The sequence below is a fragment of the Sus scrofa genome, chromosome 5 (assembly GCF_054392235.1).
Source record: "Sus scrofa isolate SSC_HxYL_T2T_F1_AM1 chromosome 5, Sscrofa_HxYL_maternal_Yorkshire_Landrace_v2.0, whole genome shotgun sequence".
NCBI lineage: Eukaryota > Metazoa > Chordata > Mammalia > Artiodactyla > Suidae > Sus > Sus scrofa.
The window spans coordinates 77,495,430-77,520,654 of NC_139387.1; the positions used below are offsets into that span (position 1 = coordinate 77,495,430).

At 34.6% G+C, this 25,225-nt stretch overlaps 1 protein-coding gene across 1 annotated transcript in view; it reads right to left on the bottom strand.

Moving 5' to 3' along the window:
- CPNE8 (copine 8) overlaps nt 1–25,225 on the bottom strand; it is a 265,300-nt gene that overhangs the window by 108,912 nt on the left and 131,163 nt on the right. Inside the window, exons 7-10 of the mRNA XM_013997926.3 lie at nt 14,887–14,950; nt 7,490–7,593; nt 1,864–1,968; nt 527–568 (exon numbers count right to left, since the gene is read on the bottom strand). Coding sequence (XP_013853380.1) covers nt 527–568; nt 1,864–1,968; nt 7,490–7,593; nt 14,887–14,950 — 315 coding nt within the window. The remainder of the gene's footprint in view (nt 1–526; nt 569–1,863; nt 1,969–7,489; nt 7,594–14,886; nt 14,951–25,225) is intronic.

Sequence of the window (25,225 nt, forward strand, 5' to 3'; positions counted from 1 at the left end):
CTTGCTCAGTGGGTTAAGGATCCAGTGCTGCCATGAGCTGTGGTGTAGGTCGCAGATGCAGCTCGGATATGGCGTTGCTGTGGCTCTGGTGTAGGCTGGTGGCTACAGCTCCAATTCGACCCCTAGCCTGGGAACCTCCATATGCCATGGGTGCAGCCCTAAAAAGACAAAAAGACCAAAAAAAAAAAAAAAAAATTATAGGAATCCTCAGATTATGAGATATAGAAATTTGAAAATCACTACTCTATAGCTATAAAACTAGATATCTCTAAATTGCACACAGTAAGAAATCATCATTTCCAAATTGAAAATCTTTACTATATTACTGGGAAGGAGCAAGAGCTTCATTTTATTCTGCAAGTTGAAAAAATTATATTCATTCTCAAAATCACATGTGAACACCTATAAAAATAAGACAGATAGTATGCGATCTGAAAACTAAAATTTGAAAATGTGGTCATTTCAGTATACTTGCTTCTTAAAGCATACTACATTTTAAAAGCAAAAATAAAAGACAATGTCTTACCTCCCATCTCGATCCCAGTCATACACCTCTACTTTGATAGTTCTGTCCATGAGGAAAACATACATACAGAGTAAAGTTACTTAGTAAGATCAAAATAACACAGGATGGAAAATTAACTATTAAGTTGTAGATTTTCTTAGATAAAATAGGGTATAATTTCAGGTTTTACAAAATAGTTCAAAATTGACTTTGCTGATTTTATTACTGTATTTCAATTTATATCTTAAAATAAGTCTCTATTAAACCTATAGATTTCTAAAGATTTAAAATTATTTAAACAGAATAGGAAAGTATATGGGAAAAGCATTTATAGTTTGACAGAGCTCCTCAATGGGAGCCCCACCATCCTTGAAAACCACTGTCTTAGAGAAATATTTCTCATATTCAGCATGGATCAGAATCACACAGAGGGCTTGTCAAAACACCAGTTGTTGGAACCCATGCCCACAGTTCCCAGTTCAGGAGGCCTGGGCTGAGGCCCAAGAATCTGAATTTTCACAAAGTTCATCAGGTGATGCGGATGCTGCTAACCAGGAACCATATCATTACAACTACTTCAAGAAAGTGGATCCAATTAAATAACGTTATGATATTATTAAATGAATAAAGTGACAGTCAAGTAGCATAAAACATTTTTAAAGTAAATTGAATGACATTGGTAGTTAATATCTTTCTACATTAGTTAATAGAATAAATTCTCATTATTCTACTATAAAAGTAATAAGATAAAATATTATTTGCAGTGAAGAAGTCTTTTATATAAGAAAATGAAAAGAAACTCTGATATTAAGAAACGTCATGTATATTATGGGAAGATCTTCAAGGCCACCTACTTTTAAAACATCAGAACCTCCTTATTCTTCATCTATAGAACTTTCCTAATTCAGCAGCCATGAGAATGGTAATGTCGAATAGGTTTCTGAGGAGTATATTAGGGATGATAATATATGTAGCCTAATTCTTTATCTCTTGTATTTACTTAATCCTCTCAAGGAAGATAATACCAAATAAATACCTTGAGGCAATGAAAATTCTGGAATGAACTTTTGAGTAATACGTTAAACTAATATTCAATATGTCATTAACACTTTGCACATTTTTGTTCTTAAAAAATCAGGCAATTAAATCAAAGTTCATTAGTCAAATTAACCCTCTTCCCCAAATCATTATAGATTAAAAAAGTTATCTGAATATTCTGAATGAATCACCTATATTTTTGTAAATACACAAGATACACTGGTAAAGAAGACACTTTAATTTAAAAATTCAACTTAGATTATTGGATGCAAAATCTATAGTGATTATTCAAAACTCAGAAAAGCTGTCATTTATTTTACCTGTCATAATCGCCATTACATAAAGCTCGGACTGAGATCTTGAATGCTTGCCACACAGGATTCAGAGTGTTTTTTACAACTTCTGTTTTATGACAAATTGTAAAACTGTAAAAAAAAGTTTCCAGTTATTTTCATGATTCAATTATAATACATTGTATTAATAGTCATTCTTCTTTGTCTTTTTATGCAGAATAAATGTTGCCAGTCCCTCTGTAGCTTCTTTATCAATAAAAAGAGATTTGCAGTTTAAAACTGCAAATGAAGATTAGTCCATCATAACATAAAGCAGGGAGATTTTGCAATGAGTTTACTAAAAATGATCTTCCACAAATTCCATAAATCCTACTGTTGCTTTGTAAATAATCTCTATAAAAAAATGTGGTGACATACCAATATAGTGAAAATGATCCATGGGTCATTAAGAATATGAAGGTCACCAGTAACCCTGAGAAGGTCAGTTTTGTTGGAATTTGGGGAACAAAAATCTGGTTGGAGTGAGTTTAAGAAAGAGAAGAGAAACGGAGGCAGAGTGCGGAAACAATATTTTCAAGGAGTCTAGCTGTAACGAGAAAAAGAGAAATTGGGGACAGTTTAAAGAGGAATGATTAGTCAAGCAAAAGGTTTGTTTTTGTTAGTTTTTAATTTTTATCGAGGAAAGAAATAACATTAAGGTTGTATGCTAAAGGAAAAAAAATCCAGTAGAGAGAAACCTTATGATGCACGAGAGAAAAGGGATAAAGGTTCGAGCAATGTCCTGAAGTAGATGGAAGTGGATGGGAAAGAAGGAATCAATGGAGGAGTTGGCCTTGGGAGCACAGAGAGTCATTCTGCAGAACACTGGGGAGGACAGAGCACCAGGGAAAGATGCTACAAAGGGATCTTGAGGAAGTTCTCCAGTTGCTTCCATTTTCTTATTAAGTAGGAAGCAAGATAACCAGCAAAGAAGAAAGAAAGCAAAAATGCTGAAGTGTCTGGGAGAGGGAATGTTGATGGATTAAGGAAAAGGTGTAGGATTCCTGGGGAGCTCCAGGGGCTTATTCAAGATTAACATAGTGAATTTATAGTGAGACTATTCAGTATGTGGTTCTTTCTTTATCTAAATTGTTGACTCTATATACCTAAAGAATTCTTAGAGAAGGAAGGTAGGAATTCAAGAATATATAATAAGGGGTAGAATCTATGGAGCCTTAAACTTAGTTTTTTGATTCAAATTCCAGTACTATTTCCACCAAACCATTCAATTCCAGATGTCAGTTGATTCCTGGAAATGTTCTTGCCTAATGCAAATTCAAGCAGCGGTTCATGAGCAAAAAAATGTTTTCAATGACCTTGGTTATTAGGCCAATTCCTAAATTCCGCCTTCAGTAAAACTTTAGTCATGAAGGGTTCTAAATGCAGAGATCCCTCTAATAGTAATGAACATGAGTATATTACATAACTACCATAGTAAACACACTGCAACGAGCCTCCCCTCCCCCGCCAAAAAAAAAAAAATACTCTTATTTTGGAAGAGTTTTGAGTCTACCTTCCTCTTCTCAGGCAAGAAGGGTCTTTTTCCATTAAGAGATAAAATTGAAACATAATATAAAGGAATCAAGGATTCATTTTAAGATTTATGGCATTAGTGCCATACCCTTCCTTTCCTATCTAAAGAAACTCATGTTACTCAATTTGCAGAGCTAAAGAGAATGCTCTCTAAGTTGACTCAAACAGTCAAATGCTCTCAAAGCTGACTTACCTGAAGCAATTTACCAACAACTGGGGGTCAAATACATTAAAAGAAACAGAGGACAGAAAGACTAAAGAGTCATTCAAAATATCTAAAGCAGAGGGAAGAAAAATAAAGGAGACAAAGGAGAAGTAGGCAGGAGAAATACTGAAGGAATCAAGTGAGAAAAAGCAAAAGTACACAAAATGGTTATGAAAAAATCATAGGGACAAAAGTATGTATATTATTTTTAGAAAGAGGTGTCTGCCTCGCTTCATAATATGACACATTCTTAAAGATTTAAAAAGGGGCTTTCTTTTCTTCTTTTGTATCATATATTAATACATACCAATCTTTGGTATAGGTGATAGATACAGACAGCTAGATAGATATCTATACAGGTGGATGATGGGTAGATAGGTAGATAGATAGAGATAGAGCAACCAATGAACCATCTTCAAACTGACGTGCTCGGAGTTCCCGACATGGCACAGTGGTTAACGAATCCAACTAGGAACCATGAGGTTGCGGGTTTGGTCCCTGACCTTGCTCAGTGGATTAAGCATCCAGCGTTGCCGTGAGCTGTGGTGTGGGTCACAGACGCGGCTTGGATCCAGCATTGCTGTGATTCTGGCGTAGGCCTGTGGCTACAGTTCCCATTCGACCCCTAGCCTGGGAACCTCCATGTGCTGCGAGTGTGGCCCTAGAAAAGGCAAAAAGACAAAAAACAAACAAACAAACAAACAAAAAACAACTTAACATGTTCAATAGACTCTTGACTTTTCAGCCTTTTTGCTTATAGTTAAATCAAAACTTCTGTTATATTCCTAATAACACCAGTCATCGTAAGTATATACTTTGAAACTTCTTAAGAAAGTGACTCATCTTGGTGAGGTACTTATAAGCTAGGTAGTCATCTGTCTCCTATTAATCATTCTCATTTGTAATGTATTTGATGTGATATAGACAGTAAAATCTCTCACCAGTAATTCTAGCACCAGGGTAACTAGTGTAAATTCTGACAGGAGTCTAATATAGCTCTAATTATTGCTATATAAATACAAGTATGCATGGGTATATGTACTACAAATAGTATTGTAAGAAAAAAACTTTATTATATAACCTGTATTAAAATACTTTAAATGAAGCCAATTACCAAATACAGTTATTCCAAAGGAGCGTTATTACCTAATTATGTATACAGACTAAGTTACTAAATAAATGAGCAACCAAGAAAATAAGAATTTGTAATTATGTATTATTACGGATTTTCAGTAAAGCTTCTAGCAGAAATTAGGTTTTATTCTTTCTTACAATATGATCTTAAATACACCAGGCAATGATTAATTTTTGAAGTAGCTTCACATTTAAATACATGTTAAAAAATACAGCTAAAATCTTCACAGTCAAAATAGAGACCTACACACAAAAAGTTAGGAGTAAAAGCATTTTTACACATTCAAAACACATCAAAACAAAAATACATTAATATACATGCCCTAATATATATATTTGGATCTAGCTGGTGAACTATTTTCTGTGTGTAAATAAATACAAACAGAAAGTATTCTGAAGTGAGAGTCACCAAAGTTTAGAAATCATTGTTTTTAAATGAATTAAGATTTTTGGATTAGTTGCACTCAATATTTAGATTTCATCTTCTTCTTTTTTTTTTTTTTTCTTTTTAGGGCCACATCTGTGGCTTATGAAAGTTAACAGGCTGGGTAGAATCAGAGCTACAGCTGCCAGCCTATGTCACAGCTACAGCAATGATGGATCTGAGCCCCATCTGCAACCTACACTACAGCTCATGGCAATGCCAGATACTTAAACCCACTGAATGAGGCCAGGGATCGAACCTGCATCTTCATGGATACTAGTCTGGTTCGTTACCCCTCAGCCACAACAGGAACTCCAGTATTTATATTTCATTAAGTGAATGTTAGTATCATTTTTATAGGCATAATTAATTTTTCTAATATATATTTTACCAGTAGCAATGTGATAGACTGAAATTCTATGATTGTACAACTAATCTTTATAAGTAAATAAAACTAATAAGAATAGAAATAAAAAATTCAGGAAACAAATTGTTCAGACATACGGAGATGAAAGAACTTTATGATTAAGGAATTTGTAAGTATTCCTTAGGTTTTTTTCTGTATTGAAATGACTGAAAAATATGATATTTCCTTCCATGTCTGATATTTTTCACATGGAAAAAGTTAGTGTTCAGATGCAAATGCTACTCTAAGATTTTTACCACCAAAACAGAAAGTATGCAAAATTCAATAATATGCCATAATAAAAATAACCAACAGTTGCTGAGAAGCTGCATCAACAAAAATCATAATATATAGAACATCATTTTATACTGCTCACCATTTAATACTCCTATTCACTTTAAATAGCAAACTTTCTATTTCTATGTACCATTTTACAACATTAACATGAATAATTTCATTTATTAGTGTAGCATTAATGACAGGTTATATTTTTACATTCTATTCCCCTCATTTTAAAATTTCCAAATTGAAAATTTCTAAATTTCTCTTTAGCTAACATTGTATTATGCAAAGTTAAGGAAAAAAGAAAAGGACACATTGTACTATAAGATAATAACAATAATAGCTAACATAATTCTTATATGTTAGGCAAGCTTCTAAATGTTTTTTTGGGTAGTAACTCCTTTAATGCTCTCAACAGCCCTGTGAGATAACTATGATTATTAGCCCATTTTATAAATGAGGAATGGAGTCTTTATGAATTAAAAAAAAACAAAAAAACTTGCCAATGATTCCATAGCTATTAAGTAGCAGGATCATGGTTTAAACCTAGGCATCAGAATCTTAGCTCATAATTGTAACCACTAAACTTTCTCATGATATTGACAGTACAATAAGAGTCACAGTAAATAATAATAAAATGTATTGCATGGTAGAGTCATATATCCACCGTACAGTAGAATTACACACTGTACAGCAGAATACTGCTCAATCATAAAAAAGAATGAAAATCTTGCCATTTGCCAACAATATGGATGGACTTGGGGGTATTTACTAAATGTAATAAGTCAGAGAAAGACAAATATAGTATGATATTACTTACACGTGAAGTCTAAAAAATATACCAAGCTAATGAATAAAACAAAAAAAGAAGATGACAAGCTAGTGGTTACATGTGGGGAGAAGGAGGTGGGGAAGAGCAATACTAGGGTAGGGCATTAAGAGGTATAAACTATTATGTATAAAATAAGCTATAAGGATGTATCTTACAATGCAGGAAATATTGCCAATATTTTATAGTAACTATAAATTGAGTAAAACAATAAAAAATTTTGAATCACTATAATGCACACCTATAATTTATACAATATTGTACAACTATACTTCAATAAAAAGATAAAATATACTCCATAACACATTTTCACACCACATAGAAACCAGTCTAATCATAGCTATTAAAATACTCAAATTACTAGAATATAATGAAAAATTTTATAGAATGTTACATATTGAAAAAAATCCTGCACTATTAAAATCCACCTATAAAATCCATATTCTTCTCCAAGAACTTGGTTTTCAGGGTTCAATTCTATTACAAAATACTTCAGTTTCAGAATTTTACATTTCTCCAAAAATACAAGTCTTCCATATTATTAAGGCAATATTATATATAATTTCAGGAAAAGTAAAATGTTTCTATGAATTTGAAAATCATTCATTTTAAATATCAAACAAAACATATAAAATGCTTATAAAGTTACACATTGCTACCGAGATGAAAAAAAATCAAATCGACTTTTTGAATACCAAAATATTTTAGTGTTTATCAATTTAATAAGCTTTTCTGAGAAAAAAGTGATAATTTAAATATTATACACATCATAGACTTAAAATACATAAAAGATAAATCTACCTTCCGTCTTCATTACTTCGGTAAAATACAAGAAAAGGATCTGATTTTCCAAAAAAGTCCTTCTTGTCCAATTTGTTTGCACAAAATTGCATCAGAACAGCGTCCTACAAACAAAATTAATAAAACAGCTCAAAATCTGGGTTATAAATAACTATAAACTGCAGATTACAAGCAAGACTTGACAAGAAAACAAATCTGCCATTTCGAGGCAAATGGCCAAATGTGTGAGAATCGCAGACATAAAATTGCTTTTTAAAAGACTCTAAGACTAAAAAATTGACTCCCGAAAGTCTTTGCTGGAGTCACAGAGAATTGTTATTTATTAAAACTCTTTAACATTTTCTTCCCAGAAAAGTGCTATTAAGCTGGATAACTCTCAGTACTCAACATTATAATACAAGATCTCCATTCATATCTTGCTATTCAGGGTGACATCTTCAGATGTGTTTTTTAATTTCCTCAGGAAATATCTACTATCTACTATATATCTATAATGTATTAGATATTGAGATGTATGGGATGATTAGATGAAGCACAAGATAGAACTGGACTGACAACATACTTTGCTATATAAAGGGGAAAAAATGTTCCTCATTAATTAAATACAGTGCACCACAATTTCTCAATAGCTACAGTTAAAAATAACTTATTATACTGAACTTCAAGAAAATTAAAGCACCTTCGGTTTTCACCTGCAATTTAAATTACTTATTTGTATGTTAATTATTATGCCAAACCAATCATTTTCATCAATTTATATATCCAAGCACTCATAATCCACATGGTTTAGCTTAAAGGTAAACAAGAAGTATCATAAATTGAGGAAGTTAACTATTATTCAATGATGGTAAGCATTTTAAAAGAGTATAAAATACGCAGTAATTTTAAAATAAGGATTTTGTGTTTGATTTTTTAACTGAAAGGATATGTTAATAATTTTGGAAAGAGGTATAAGGGTCAAAGGAATTCAGATCAAGTCAAGAAATCACAGGAGTTCCCACTGCAGCACAGCAGGTTAAGGATCCAGTGTTGTCTCTGAGGCAGAACAGGTGTGATCACTGGCCTGGTGCAGTGGATTAAGATTCAGGCATCGTGCAACTGTGGCACAGGTAATGGGATCCCTGGAATGGGAACGTCCGTGTGCTGTGGGTGTGGCCAAAAATAAATAAATAAATAAATCAAGAGGTCACAGTTTTAAATACTACTTGGTAAACATGTTAACAATGACTTAAAACACTCTCTTATTCACCACTTCATTTTGCAGAGTTCAGCAATACTTATTAAGCATCCACCTAAAATTCTCCTTATCTCCTTTCATAACTCCAGAGCACCATTCAAGAGCTGATGCTATCTCTTTCTCATTTGTTAATTCATTCATATACTTAGTAAATATTTCTCAAGCGACACTTAGGCTAGAATATGGGAATAGAGAGATGCCCTCACCTCTAGATTTCTGGTTTTCAAAAGCATTGTCATTTTGCTTTGTTGTTTAACATATAGATATTCTATCAGTTGAATAAATAATGGAGCAGGAAATACACTTCTATGTGGGCATAGCGGTAATAAACATTTTAAATAAAATTAAAAGAACAGAGATAAGAATATGGACATCATTACCATCTCAACCTCTGAACCATGATCACTTTCAAATTTGAGGTTTAAAGATCAAAATGTTCTCTTAAGGAAGCAGAAAGAGGGTCACCCTGAAAATCAAGGAAAATTGAAGAGGAAGGATTTTCCCTTTGTTTGTTTTCTCTTTTATCTTCACATATATTAAATGCCCTTAGAGGAGAGAGGTTTTCCAAGAACACGGGACAAAGGCATTGTCCTTGCCACAGAAATAAATCATTCCTTTATGACATTCTCCCAAAGCCCCTAGATCAAAGCACAAACTACCAAAAAACATTCTGTTGTACTTAAAATACACAGAAGTCTGAAATGTGTGTATTTCAAATAGATAGTGAATAAAACATTAGAGATTAAATATTAGAATATGAATTTTCATATCACTGATAAATGTAATACCAAATTATAGTTTTTCAAAGTATATTTCATAAGGCTTACAAAATGAATAAGATAAAAATTTTTCAATGCACTAAATTATATAAACTTGGGAAAAATAGTTTTTGTAATCACTTAGGTTAATAACATAACAGAGACTTCATTTATAACAAGCGCAAAAGAAATCTAACTTCTGGTGAATCTGACTAGAAACCATGAGATTGTGGGGGTTTTTTTTGTTTTTGTCTTTTTTGCCATTTCTTGGGCTGCTCCCACGGCATATGGAGGTTCCCAGGCTAGGGGTTGAATTGGAGCTACTCCAGAGCCACAGCAACATGGAATCCGAGCCACGTCTGTGACCTACACCACAGCTCACAGCAACACTGGATCCTTAACCCACTGAGCAAGGTCAGGGACTGAACCCGCAACCTCATGGTTCCTAGTTGGATTCATTAACCACTGGGCCACATGGGAACTCTGAAATTAATATTCTTGAATGTTTCACAAGCATTTCTAACAAGTTCAAATCAAACTTGCTTCTCCTACAATTTTTTCCAACTCAATAAATGGCTCATCATCCACCCAAAGTGCTCAGGGAGGTTGTCCGTGATTCCTTCCTTTCTTGACCTTTTATCCAATCTATCACCAAGTTGCAAGATTCTAACATTTCTCAAATCTTCAATCCAGCTAAATGGCATCACCTTAGTCCAAGCTAACTTCTCCTCTCACCTGGACATGCATCCCTCTTCCCCTCTTGGACACATCCAACTCATTTTCCATTCAGCAGATAGAGTAATGGTCTTAAAGCATGAAAGAAATAATTTTGTTCATAACTTAAAATTCTTTAAGGCTCTGCCTTGCGTTTAGGATAAACACACATCTTTAACATAGTCTACAAAAGCTCAACACCAAACAAGCTCTGTGCAGCCTTTTCTGTCTTCATCTGGCAAAGTTTTACCTCAATCATTCCCTCACCCCCATCTCCTTTGCCATCACACACCAGACACACTCTCTCCCTCTTTGGTCCCTATACAAACTGTGTTGTCTGCTAGAACTCCTACCCTTTGGCTGGCAAATCATTACTAAGCTAAAATGTAACTTTCTCAAAAGAGGCACCCCAATGTAAATTAGATTATCCATGGTACTTTTTCATATTTTTTACTTACAACACATCATAAAATATTTACCTACATAGTCATCTGATTAATGTTTGTCTTTTCCAAAATTACATGCTCATTAAGGACAAAGATCAAGGTTGTTTGTTGTTATTTTCTCTCACCATTGTATTCCAAGCTTCTGTTCCAGGGACTAGCACATTATACTTTTGGTGAATATTGCTGAATCAATCAATCAAACAATCAGAATGAAAAATATTATTTGCAGACAATTTCAGGCTACTTTTACAATACTGAGTGAAGAAACACTTCCAATATGACTTCAAAATTACTTAATTCTTACACTAGAATCTAATAAGGTACATCACAAAAGTTGTATTTGAAATAAACTATATAATACTAGGTTGAGATAATTAAGATTTAACACACTAAACCTAAAACTTTGATTTTTAAATTTACACATTTTTCAAATATAGCCTCTTTTTTAATTTTGCAAAGTAGCCATCTGGAGGAGTGATAGACACATCTCAAAAATACTGTAGGTTCTGACCTGAAATTTAAGTGTCCAGATTCCAAAGTTTATGCTCAGGTTAACAACTGGCAATGTGTTAAAAATGAGATATGATATTATAAAACTCCTAGAAGTTAACATAGGCAAAACATTTTCTGACATAAACCATACAATCTTAGGTCAGTTTCCCAAGGCAACAGAAATAAAAACAAAAATAAACAAATGGGACCCATTTGAACTTACAAGTTCTTACACAGCAAAGGAAACCATTTTAAAGAAATGAAAAGACAACCCATGGAAAGAGAGAAAATAGTTACAAATCTCTTTGGAGATTAAGACCACAAATGATACAGTCTTAATCTCCAAAATATACAAACTACTCATATGACTCAGCAACCAAAAAACAAACAACCTAAATAAAAGATGGGCAGAAGACCTAAATACACATTTCTGCAAAGAAGACATACGGATGGCCAGCAGGCACATGAAAAAAAATGTTCAACATCAGTAATTATTAGAGAAATGCAAATCAAAACCACAATGAGGTACTACCTTACACTGGTCAGAATGGGCATCACTAAAATCTTACAAATAACAAATGCTGGAGAGGGTGTGGAGAAAAAGGAACCCTCCTACATTGTTGGGGGGAATGTAAATTGGTACAACCAATGGAGGACAATGGAGAACAGTATGGGGGTTTCTCAGAAAATTAAAAATAGAACTACCACATGAGTACCACCACATGATCCAGAAATCCGACTCCTGGGCATATACTGGGACAAAACTATCATTCAAAAAGATACGTGCATCTCTATTTTCACTGCAGCACCATTCACAAGAGCCAAAACATGGAAACAACCTAAATGTCTATCAACAGATTAATGGATTAAGAAGATGTGGTACATATACACAATGGACTACTACTCAGATATAAAAAATAATGAAATAATGCCATTTGCAGCAACATGGATGCAACTACAGATTCTCAGACTAAGTGAAGTAAGTCAGAAAGAGAAAGACAAGTACCGTATGATATCACTCACATGTGGAACCTAAATTATGGTACAAACGAACCTATCTACAAAACAGAAAATGACTCACAGACATAGAGATTAGACTTGTAGTTGACAAGGGGAAAGGGGAGGGAGTAGAATGGACCTGGAGGCTGAGGTTAGTAGATGCAAACTACATTTAGAATGGATAAACACTGAGGCCCCTGTATAGCAAAGGGAACTATATCCAGTCTCCTGGGATAGACTGTGACGGAAGATAATATAAGAAAGGGAATATATGTATATGCATGACTGGGTTACTTTGCTACAGAGCAGAAATTAGCACAACATTGTAAATCAACTATCCTTTAATTTTAAAAAATTAAGAAGAATTAAAAAAACAATTCACAATGTTTTCAAGAAAATAAGTTTCAATTAGTATAACATCAAATGTGAAAAAAAAATTATTTCACTACAAATTCTGAGTGGCAATGCCTGATACTTTACAGTACCATAAAAAGAAATATTTAAAGGGCATTGTCAGAGTTCTTGCTGTGGCATAACAGGATTGGCAGCATCTCCGGAGCACTGGGATGCAGGCTCAATCCCAGCCCGGACATTGGGTTAAGGATCTGGTGGTGTTGCAGCTGCAGCATAGGTGGCAACTGTGGCCCAGAGGTGAATCCTGGCCCAGGAATTCCATATGCTGTTGTGTAGCCAAAAAAGAAAAAAAAAAAGGCATTGTTTCTTTTGAAGTAACTATAATCATTGTTTTGAATACACTAGTTTCTTCTACTATACTATCACAATCATATTATTTCAAGGTTACACATCTTAATTATGCTGATTATCAATGTCTGTAGCTAAGAATTAGAATGTAGGATACATAAGTGAAGTTAGATTAAGATTCTAAAACAATTTAAAAATATTAGGGGTTCCTGTTGTGGCTCAGAAGTAATGAAGCTGACTAGTATCCACGATGATATGGGTGTGATCCCTGGCATTGCCATGAGCTGTGGTACAGGTCGCAGATGCAGCTTGGATCTCATGTTGCTGTGGCTGTGGTGTAGGCCAGCAGCTACAGCTCTGATTTGACCCCTAGCCTGGGAACTTCCATATGACCTGGGTGAGGCCCTAAAAAGAAAAAAAATTAGATCCATAATTTTTAAGTGTGGGAAATAAGTAAAAAATAATTAATATTATTAAAAAAGTAATATTAAATATCATTCCAGATGTTTTGAAAGCTTTATTAGTATAAAGAGTGGTAAAAATGACTCTAGATCACAAAGTAACAGATTTCATTTCATTTGCATGGAAACTTTAGAATCTTTCTATTCCTCCAAACAAAACAATAGAATTGAAAGTAGAAGATGTTTAAGACACAGCCTGGCAATACACAGGCTATGCCCTTGATACCTTGGTTCTATTTTGAAAAAGAACTAATAATAATGCATTCATTAGCATATTTATACAAAATAATCTTAATGATTTTGACAAAAACCATGTTAATGTCACAATAAAGAACATATATCTTGGAGTTTGCGTTGTGGCTCAATGGAAAAGAACCTGACTAGCATCCATGAAGATGCAGGTTTGACCCCTGGCCTTACTCAGTGGGTTAAGTATCCAGCATTGCTGTGAGCTGCGGTGTAGGTCACAGGTGTGGCTCAGATCCCGAATTACTGTGGCTGTGGTGTAGTCTGGCAGCTACAGCTTCGACTCAACCCCTAGCCTGGAAACCGCCATGTGCTGTGTGTGCGGCTCTAAAAATAGAAAAAAAAAAAAAAAAAAAAAAAGTTGTATCTATTTTATTGACCTCTTTTTCTCTCTTCTCCCTCATTATAGAAAACATAGATTACTATATACATATACAAATTCAGAGAAAAGAGGTATGAAAGATGATCACATCACTAAATCACAACTAAAACCCATAGCTTTCTAAAATTTATGAATATGCACGCTATTATATTCTTAGTGGAGTGGTGGCTGGTTCTTCCTACAAATGCGCGCTTTTCAAATTAAGAAAACATGAGACCATACATAAATTTTGAATTAATTCAACCAGAAATACGAAGAACAAGAATATTATGCAAAATGGTTACAATCAAGTGTCTGAAATAGTCCTTCAGAATCATATTAAAAAAACTTCAGAATCATATAAAAAAAACTTCAAAAATTTTACAAGAACTGAACTGACTATACAATTTATAACTCCTTATATTAATGCCCCCCAAATGATATTACTGTTAGGTTGTATTTTAATAATTTCTATTCACTAAAATGGCTGGTAAGAAAATTGATTATCCTGGAGTTCCCATCATGGCGCAGTGGAGATAAATCCGACTAGGAACGATGAGGTTGGGGGTTCGATCCCTGGCCTCACTCAGTGGGTTAAGGATCCAGTGTTGCTGTGAGCTATGGTGTAGGTCACAGATGTGGCTTAGATCTGGCGTTGCTGTGGCTCTGGCGCAGGCCAGCAGCTATAGCTCTGATTAGACCCCTAGCCTGGGAACCTCCATATGCCATGGGTACAGCCCTAAAAGGACCAAAAAAAAAAAAAAAAAAAAAATTGATTATCCTATTTGGGCTACAGAATGTAGTCTGTCTAAAGTACTGAGTATCTAAAGTAATATTTTGTTAAATACAGAATTATATAACATAATTTTAATTATTTTTTGCTAAAATTACTCAAGAATTAATCATTTAAGTACAGTTTGAGGACTATCATTTCAAAGAAGTATTGGGAATGCTTCTTAATCCAAAGAAATGTTTACTTACCCTGCAACAGTTTAATTCCTCCGCTGTAAGTATGATTGTGCCACACTTCTTTCCTGGAATTCCTCTAAAACAACAAAAAACATGTTTAAATACAGTACTTTGTATTAATAACATATTGTATAAACTAATATTATATTTTTATTTTTATATAACCAAATAAAAAACATACTACTAATCCATGGGCTCTTTCTAATAAAATATATTCTCAGTTTCAAATCTGAGTTTATGCTATAGATCCACATTTACTGATAGAGATAAATTTATTCACTTTCAATGTGTCAGTCCTTTGCCCAAGAATCTCAATAGCTTCACATAATATAATGTGATATCTAAAATACAATAAAACTTTGTCAGGGAGTTTCTGCTGTGGCGCAGTGGTTAACGAATCCGACTAGGAACCATGAGGTTGCGGGTTTGGTTCCTGGCCTTTCTCGGTGGGTTAAGGACCCGGAGATGCCGTGAGCTGTGGTGTAGCTCCAATTTGATCCCTAGCCTGGGAACTTCCATACGCTGCAAGTGCAGCCCTAAAAAGTGAAAACAAAACAAAAAAACCTTTCTTTTATGATTGTTAAGATTTCTAAGATTTCTATAATGTGATTAAAATGTATTCCTGATCTTGGTTTTCAAGACTTCATCCTTCTTTCATCAATATGGTTATTTATTTATGCTTATTTTTACTTTGTGCCAATTCCCATACCCTGGCATACTACAGTGTGTAAACTATTCCCTAATTCTTCCTCAAACTTTTTTTTTTTTGTCTTTTCTAGGGCTGCTCCTAGAGCATATGGAGGTTCCCAGGCTGGGGGTCTAACCGGAGCTGTAGCCGCCGGCCTACACCAGAGCCACAGCAACATGGGATCCGAGCCACGTCTGCAACCTACAGCATAGCTCACGGCAACACCAGATCCTTAACCCACTGAGTGAGGCCAGGGATTGAATCCCCAACCTCATGGTTCCTAGTCGGATTTGTTAACCACTGAGCCATGATGGGAACCCCCTTGTCAAACTTTCTATATCCTCAGATGAAGTTTTACTTGTTTCAGGAAACTTTATCCCAGGCAACCTCACACAAAACTTGGCCTTCTCTGCACTCCTGAATTGTTAAAACTATACATTTTTAACCCTTCTTTTCCCAAGTTGATTATAAACTGTATAAGAGAAAAATTCATGATATAAACCTCTTGAAATCCAACATATTAAATACCTGTACATAACAGGCACTCAGTATATAAGGAAAAATATATTACATATAAGCAAAATTAGGCAAAGCAAAACTCCCACCCAATTTTCTTTCTACCTGTCTATGGAATACTTATGCTCATCTAGCCTCTAGCTGACACCATGAGTAAAATGCACTAGCAAAGTGCAAGGTGGGTGCATGGCTCCCTGTTCTACAGGAGGGAATATAGAGACAAGTCCACGAGAATCTTCCAAAGAGTAATCCTAATGCTCCAAAAGTATATACTTCATGCTTCTTTCGTCCTATCACAAATCATAGTTCAGACTCATCTGTTTTTCCTGGGAACTACAAGTTGTGGAATTAGAGCCAAATAAACTGTTTTTGTCCTCAAGAATGTGATTCATTCCAATAACCTATGCCAGCTTGTATGTAACATTCTTTCCAGGTCTTCATGGCTAAGAGATCAACTAATTTATTCTTGCACGTTGTAGTATGGAATAGTATATATATCATTTCTAGCATCCCTCCAGTCATCATTAATCAGTTAATTTTTCTAATCCCACTGTAAATTTTTTTCCTCTTTTCTATTTGTGAATCACAAGATTTATACTCTCATCATTATGGCAAACTAAAGCACCCTGATTGAACATTTACCTGAAAATGTTTTCAAATTTGAATAAAATTTGCAAAAAGTTTTTATAAATGCTCTGATAACCTAAGAAAGTAAGGATCAATCAGAAACTGAAGATGGGAAACCAGAAAAACAAGCACGGGTAAACCCCTGAGAATTTAATCTTGGGCTTGTTTTTTTTATGGCTCCTAAGGGCATAACAATGAGAGACAAAAATAGTGAGAAGATGGAGAATTCACAAGATGGAGAATTTAATAAATAACTCACAGCATAAAGTTTGGATCATAATGACTATATTGCCTGAACGTAGCATGGGTTAGATATAAACATTCACTTTGGAGAGGCCCGAAAAAATAAATCCATGCCTATAAATGTGTTGACCAATGAAAGAGAAAAACTTCAACCAGGCTTGCTACTTTAATTTTCTCTAACTATGTAGTTACAAACTTCAAACTGAGAATTCAGTTTAATTCAAGTGATCACAGTTATTTGGTAAATGCAAAATCTCTCTGCAAGAGTTTTCCTTCAAACTACATCTCCAAATATTCTCACATTAAAAGTTAAAAAGATATATTAATTCATTTTAAAATATCACAAAACTGGATTTCCCTGGTGGCTCAGTGGGTTAAGGATCTAGCATTGTCACTGCTGTGGCTTGGGTCACTGCTGTGGCATGGGTTAAATCTCTGACCTGTGAACTTCCACATGCCACAGGTACAGCCATAAACAGACAGATAAACAAACAAAATATCAAACAGCTAAAATATCAAATACAAATGATAACAGCACTGATCAGGAGGGTAAGAATTTAACTTCAAGTCTTCTGATTGTTCTTTTTATTATTTGGGAAGAAAGCAAAAGATGCTTTAAAGTAAATAAAATTTGATAAATTAAATAAGTATGTTTAAAAATTCCTAGCAAAACTACATTTTTTTTTAAGGCCACACGTACGGCATATGGAAGTTCCCACGCTAGGGATCAAATGGGAGCTGCAGCTGCCAGCCTAAACCACAGCCACAGCAATGCCAGATCCTTAACCTCCTGAGCAAGGCCAGAGGTTGAACCCGCATCCTCCTGAATACTAGTTGGGTTCGTTACTGCTGAGCCACAATGGGAAATCCTTTAAGGACTTTATTATCTAAAGGTTAGGAAAGGAGAAATGTGAAATGGGGTTTTTAAAATATAACCCATTCAAAAGAAACTAAATTTTAAAAAAGGGTGGTTATAGATGAAAAGCACTAAATAAGTGATGGAAACAAATCCAGAGAACAGTTACAAAAGTGCACGGTAATGAACCAAATGTTACAGATTAAAAACAAAGATTGTCATTCTATACAAAAAAAAACAAAATTCATACATAGCTATTCACAATAGACATTAAGATTTAAGAATTTAAAATATCCAAAAGAATGGAAAGATATACTAAAGGGGGAAAAAATCTAACCCTAATGAAAACCAATATATTTATTTTAATGGAAAACACGTAGGTTTTAAATTTAAGAGGATTGCTAGAAAATGTTGCTGTGTAATAAAAAAGTTCAATTAATAAGGAATATATAATCTCAATACTGTACCCGTCTAACATTATAGCTCCGATACATATAATGAAGTGCTCCACGCTACAAAAGCACAAATACATCATTACGTTGAGCAATTTCAACCTGGTAAGCACCACATTGGCCAGTGATCAATGTTAACAATCACCAATATAAGTCACGTTGATATCACATCCCCCCAAATGTTGTAATAAGAAGGGTATTTCACATTGTAGTATTCCTCTCCAAACCTACACTCTAATCATGCAAAAAATCAGATAATCCCAAATTGAAGAATGTTCTACAAAATATCTGATTAAAATAGCCAAAGTCAGAGTTCCTGTCATGGCTCAGCAGAAACGAATGTGACTAGCATCCATGAGAACGCAGCTTTGATTCCTGGCCTTGCTCAGTGGGTTAAGGATCTGGTGTTGCCATGAACTGTAGTGTAGGTCACAGACGCTGCTCGGATCCCATGTGGCTGTGGCTGTGGTGTAGGCTGGTGGCTACAGCTCCGATTAGACCCCCAGCCTGGGAACCTCCATATGCCGCGGGAGCAGCCCTAGAAAAGGCAAAAAGACAAAATAAAAAAAAAAAAAAAAAGGTGAGACAAAAAGGACAAAGACAGGCTGAGTAAACTATTCTAGGTTAAAAGAGACTACAAATTAGGGCAACTAAATTCAATGTATGATTTTTCATTAAATTTGAGACTAGGGGAAAATAGCCATAAAGAAATTACTAGGACAACTGTCGAAATTTTTATGTGGAATGTGGATTAGATAACTTCACTGTTTCATTGTAAAGTTCCCTGATTTTAATCATGATATTGTGATACTGTAAGAGAACATCCTCATTAAGAAACATACAGTCATGTATTTAGAGGAAAAGGGGCACAATGTCTCTGATAAGGTCTGCAACTTACTCTCAGATGGTTCCAGAGGAAAAAAAAAAAAAACATAAAAACTAGAATATGAGAGAGAGAGTATAAGGAAGAAAATGATACAGCACATACAACGAAGTTAGCATCTGTTGAAAATAAACATTATAGGTAAAGGGCATACAGGAGTTTCTGATAATATGCTAGTAAATTTTACATACAGTTGAAATTAAATAAAAATGTAAAGTTACGCCTAGAATCGATTTTGAAAATAGTTTCCTATACTCTATTTAGTGGCACATAGAAAGAATACAACTCACCCCCCAAACAAAAGTATTTTTTGAGTATTATTAGAAATGAGTAATCCTTCCCCAAACTGAGCACATGAACAAATGGTCTTCTGAGAGAATGGGTGGTTTGTTTTTGTTTGCTTTGGTTCATTTTTGTCTTTTGTTGATTGTTACAGTTGGGGTTTTTCCTAAATGTAGTATTTTTCCATATCTCTTACTACTTCTCCATTACCACTTCTCCATTGCCTCTAGTAAGTGCATACCTTCCTATTTTTGCTTGGGTTACTGCAGCTTTCTTGTTCCTAACTGATCTCAAGCTGTTATTTCCTTAACTTATCCTCTCCTTTAAAGTCAGATTAATCTGATTATGAATTGTAATGATGAAGCCTTCCATTTTTCAGTGGCTCTCAAGAGATCCTCCAATAATTTCAAACTTACTACTTACAACATCATAATCTTCATAAAATTCAGCTACTCTTAACATCTCTAATTTCATCTTTCCTGCCACTTTGTAATACAGCCAACCTTTTAGATCCTGAATCCATAATAGATGTCTTATTTCTCTCCCTGACTTCATCTGGAAAACTCACTCTACCAACAACTCGAGGAATGTTTTTCATCTCAGTAATTTTTTTTTACTCATTATTAAAACTTCTTTTTTAACCGATGGAACATTTACTTAAAATTGACCACCTACTATGTTATAGAATATTGAGTAAAATGCATAATATTTATTGACAAAACATTTGAGCTAGAGATTAATGACAAAAGGGAATTTTTAAAACACTTCTGAAAACTCATTTCTAAAAGAAGGAATAACAGTAATGAAAGGATATTTAGAATATCATAATAATAAAGATAACTGTGGGATACTATTAGTTTAGTATTTTATGTGCAAAAAAAAAAAAAAACAAAATGGTTTTAAATAACAATTCCGGTATGTATTTAAAAACATAATACAGTGTTGCGAGACATGTTTTTATAATATTTTCTTAGCCTCTTTGCTGAAAACCCCATCTTGTCCTTCCTTACTTTGTCCCGTCTTCCTGCTTGAGAAACAGTCATGGTGATGGTAAATGACTTAAGCTTAAGAACAAAGACCTACGGGCATGGGTTATTTGTGGGGTCAGCTGAATGAGGACATAATACAATGGTCTAGGTGCACTGGACCTGTGCAGATTGGCACGCCATTTGCACAAGCATGATATGTCCTCTAAAGAATAAGAGAAAGAGGAACCTCATGACCAAGTGGTTTATGAGTGGTCGTTAACAGAATATGCATTAGAAAAGAGAACCAAGGTGCAAACCTAGGCACACAGGGTTGCCACAAATGGGCATGCCCTTTGCAGAAGCACAGTGAGGATTCTCTGAAATGCTATGCATAGATAGCTAACTCAAATGCTAATGATTCTTAAATGCCTAAAGTTTAGAGTAAAAAGTTTAACCATTTACCAGCTAAGTGACTTTTAAAATAAAAAAAAAACCTATATCCTGCACCTACAATCCCCTTTTTGCTTGATGTAATCCTAAAGAGCACAATAAAAGCAGTGTGGTTTCTCCAGGCAGGGCTCTTGGTCCCTGAGACCTTGAGTCCCCTATTCCCACCTTTACTTAAGATAAATGTCTCTGTGTCTTGTTTTGTGTTAACTTTTTTTCCTTAAGCTCCATAGCACCCGTTCTTCAGCCCCATCCTGCTGAGCTGGTCTCGGCAATACAGCAACACAATAATAGTAGGAAACTTCAATACACTACTTTCAACAATAGTTAGAACTGGACGAAAGATCAATAAAGAAATAGGGGGACTTGAAGAACACTGTAGACCAACTGCACCTAACAGACATATACAATACACCCCACTCAACCACAGAATATACATTCTTTCCAAGTATATAAGGCATTCTCCAGAAGAGCTCACATGTTAAGCCACACACACACAAAAAAATGTAAACAGGAATTCCCGTCATGGTGTAGTGGTTAACGAATCTGACTAGGAACCATGAGGTTGCAGGTTCGGTCCCTGCCCTTGCTCAGTGGGTTAACGATCTGGCATTGCAGTGAGCTATGGTATATGTTGCAGACATGGCTTGGATCCTGCATTGCTGTGGCTCTGGCATAGGCTGGAAGCTACAGCTCCGATTCGACCCCCTAGCCTGGGAACCTCCATATGCTGCAGGAGTGGCCCAAGAAATGGCAAAAAGACAAAAAATTTTAAAAAAAATAATAAAAATAAAAATATTAGCCTATATTTGGAAAAAATATATAAACAAATTTAAGAAGATTAAAATTCTATAAAGTATGTCTTCTAATCACAGTGGTAAAAACTTAGAAATCATTAGTGGAAGGAAAACTGGAAAATATACAAATACTTAGAAATTAAACAACACACTCTTAAACAACAAATGAGTCAAAGGAAAAGCCACAAGGGAAATTAGAAAATACGTTGAAGCAAATGAAAACGAAAAAAAAAACAAACAAAAAAACAAACAAACAAAAAACAACACCAAAACATATGAGATGCAGCAAAAGCAGTGCCAAGAGGAAAGTTTAGAGCTGTAAATGAAAACCAACAACTAATTTTTATATCTCAAAGAACTAAAACACACACACGCACACACACGCGCGCGCACACACACACACACACACAGACACAGACACATGAACAAATTAAATTCAAAGCTAGCATAAAGAAGGAAATAATGAAGATTAAAGCAGAAATAAAGGAAACAGGGAATATAAAAACAATATCAAAACAAATAATTTGGGGGGGAAAAGATCAACAAAACTGCAAAATCCCTAGACTAAGAAAAAAAAGATAAAACTCAAATAAATAAACAGAAGCAAAAGAAGGGGCATTACAAATAATGCCATCGATATAAAAAAAGAATGTAAGAGAATCCTGTGAATAATTTTAGGCCAAAAAATTGGATAACTTAGAATATATTCCTACGTAAATTCCTAGAAACACACAATCTACCAAGAATGAATCATGAATCAAAATCTAAACAGACCAATAACTAGTAAGAAATCTAAATCAGTAAACAAATATCTGTCAGCAAAAAAGGCCTAGGACTAAATGGCTTAACTGGAGAATACTCTCAGACATTTAAAGAAGCATTAATATTAATTTTCCTAAAACTCCTCCAATAAATTGAAAATTGAGTGAACACTTTCAACTTTATAAAGCCATAGTTATCCTAATACAAAACCAGGCAAAAATAACATAAGAAAGCTATAGGCCAATATCCCTGATGAATATTGGTGCAAAAATCCTAAACTGGATACTAGCAAACTGAATTCAATGGCACATTAATAGGATTATACACCAGGACAAAGTGGGACTTACTCCTGGAATGCTAGGATGGCTTAAGGCATTGAAATGACTTTAATATACCACATTAACGGAATAAAGCTCAAAAACACATGTGATTATCTCAAGTGATACAGAAAAAGCATTTGAGATTCAATATCCATTCATAAACACTCAGCAAACTAGAAGGTAACTATCGCAACATAATAATATAAATTTATAAAAGTAACTTAATACTCAATGGTAAAAGAATGAAAACTTTTCCTCTAAGTTCATGAAAAGGAAGGATGCTCACCCTGGCCACTTCTATTCAACAACATACTGGAAGTTTTAGCTAGTGCACAGGGAAGAAAAAGAAATAAAAGGCATCTAAATGAAAATGAAGAAGTAAAATTATTTGTTTGTAGGTGACATAATCTTCTATGTAGAAAGCCCTAAAGATTATACATTAAAAAAACAAAAACAAAACAGACAGAACTAATAAATTCAGCAAAGTTTCAGGATAAAAAAATTAACATAAAAAGTAAGTGACGGTTACATATACTAATAATGAAAACTAAAAAAATAAAGAAAACAATTAAAAATAATTAAAAAATTGGAGTTCCCATCATGGCTCAGTGGTAACGAACCCAGTTAGTATCCATGAGGATGTGGGTTTGATACTTGGCCTCGCTCAGTGGGTTATGAATCTGGCATTGCAATGAGCTGTGGTGTAAGTCGCAGATGCAGCTTGGATCCTGTGTTACCATGGCTGTGGCACCGGCCAGCAGCTATAGCTCTGGTTCAACCCTTAGCCTGGGAACTTTCATATACCACAGGTGCGGCTCTAAAAAAATAAAAAATTTAAAAATTAAGAATAAAACTACCAAGGAAGTGAAAAACTTTTATACTTAAAACTACAACATGTTGTTGAAAGAAATTAGACACAAGTAAACATGTTGTTGAAAGAAATTAGACACAAGTAAACAGAAAGCTACTCTTTATTCATTTCTTTTTTTTTTTTTTTTTTTTTTTTTTGTCTTTTTGCTATTTCTTTGGGCCACTCCCACAGCATATGGAGGTTCCCAGGCTAGGGGTTGAATCGGAGCTGTAGCCACCGGCCTACGCCAGAGCCACAGCAACGCGGGATCCGAGCCGCGTCTGCAACCTACACCACAGCTCACGGCAACGCCGGATCGTTAACCCACTGAGCAAGGGCAGGGACCGAACCTGCAACCTCATGGTTTCTAGTCGGATTTGTTAACCACTTCGCCACGACGGGAACTCCTGTTCATTTCTTGTAAGAAACATATTGTTGAGATGTTCATACAACCAATATCAATCTAGAAATTCAACATAATCCCTATCAATATCCCACTGGAATGTTTTTTACAGAAATAAATTTTAAAACTCACCTAAAAATTCATATGATATTTCAAGAGAACCCATATAACCAAAACAATTTTGAAAACAAAGTTGTAGGACTCACATGTCCTGATTTCCAAACATATTACAAATACAGTAATCAAAACAGTGTGGTGCTGACATAAAGACAGATAAATACACATATGAAAAACAATAGAAATCTGAGAACACATGGTCTAATGATCTCCAACGAGTACATCAACCAACACCATTCAATGAGAAAAGTACACTTTCTTCATTAAACAGTGTAGGGAAAACCACATCCTTGTAGAAAAGGATAAAGTTGGATCCTTATTTTATACATAAATAAAAAAGCAACTCATAGTTGGTTAAAGACTTAAACATAATGCCTGAAATTACAAACATCTAGAAAAACATAGGGAAAAAGCTTCATGACATTGGTCTTGACTGATTTCTTGATTGTGACACCAAATAGACAAATGGGATTACATAAAATTTTAAAACTTTTGTATCTAAAAGAACATGATAAAGTGAAAAGCAATCTATGGAATGGAATCATGTATTTGCAAATCATATATCTAATAAAGGGTTAATATCCAGGATATCGGATAAAGGTTAATATACATAAACAATTCTACAACTCAATGTAAAAAATCATATCACACCAAAATTATAGCTATTTATAGAGCAACTATCTATGAGAATGACCAAACACTGCCAAAAAAAGATTTTGCACAACTCGATATAAAGAAGGAATTACAATGAGATGGATAGGAAGGGCAAAGACACAGCATAGTCAAGACACATACAACGAGACAGACAACTCACAAATGAGAGGATAATCACAACTGCAGAAGTTCTTCCCAAGGAGTGAGTGTTCTAACCCCTAAATAAGGCTCCCAGCCCAGGCATCCTGCATAGGGAAGGAAAGCTTCTAGAACTTCTGGCTTCGAAGGCCAACAGGAATAGAATATGGGAGAGTTAGAGGGCTGTAGGAAACAGAGACACTTAAAGGTCATGTCCAAAACCTCACAAGGCCCAAGTCCCAGTGAAGAGGCAGTAATCTGAAAGGAACCTAGGTCAAACACACTTGTTGATTCCAGAGTCTCCCAATGAAGCAACAAGCAGCACTGAGTTGCCCTGGGGACAGAAAC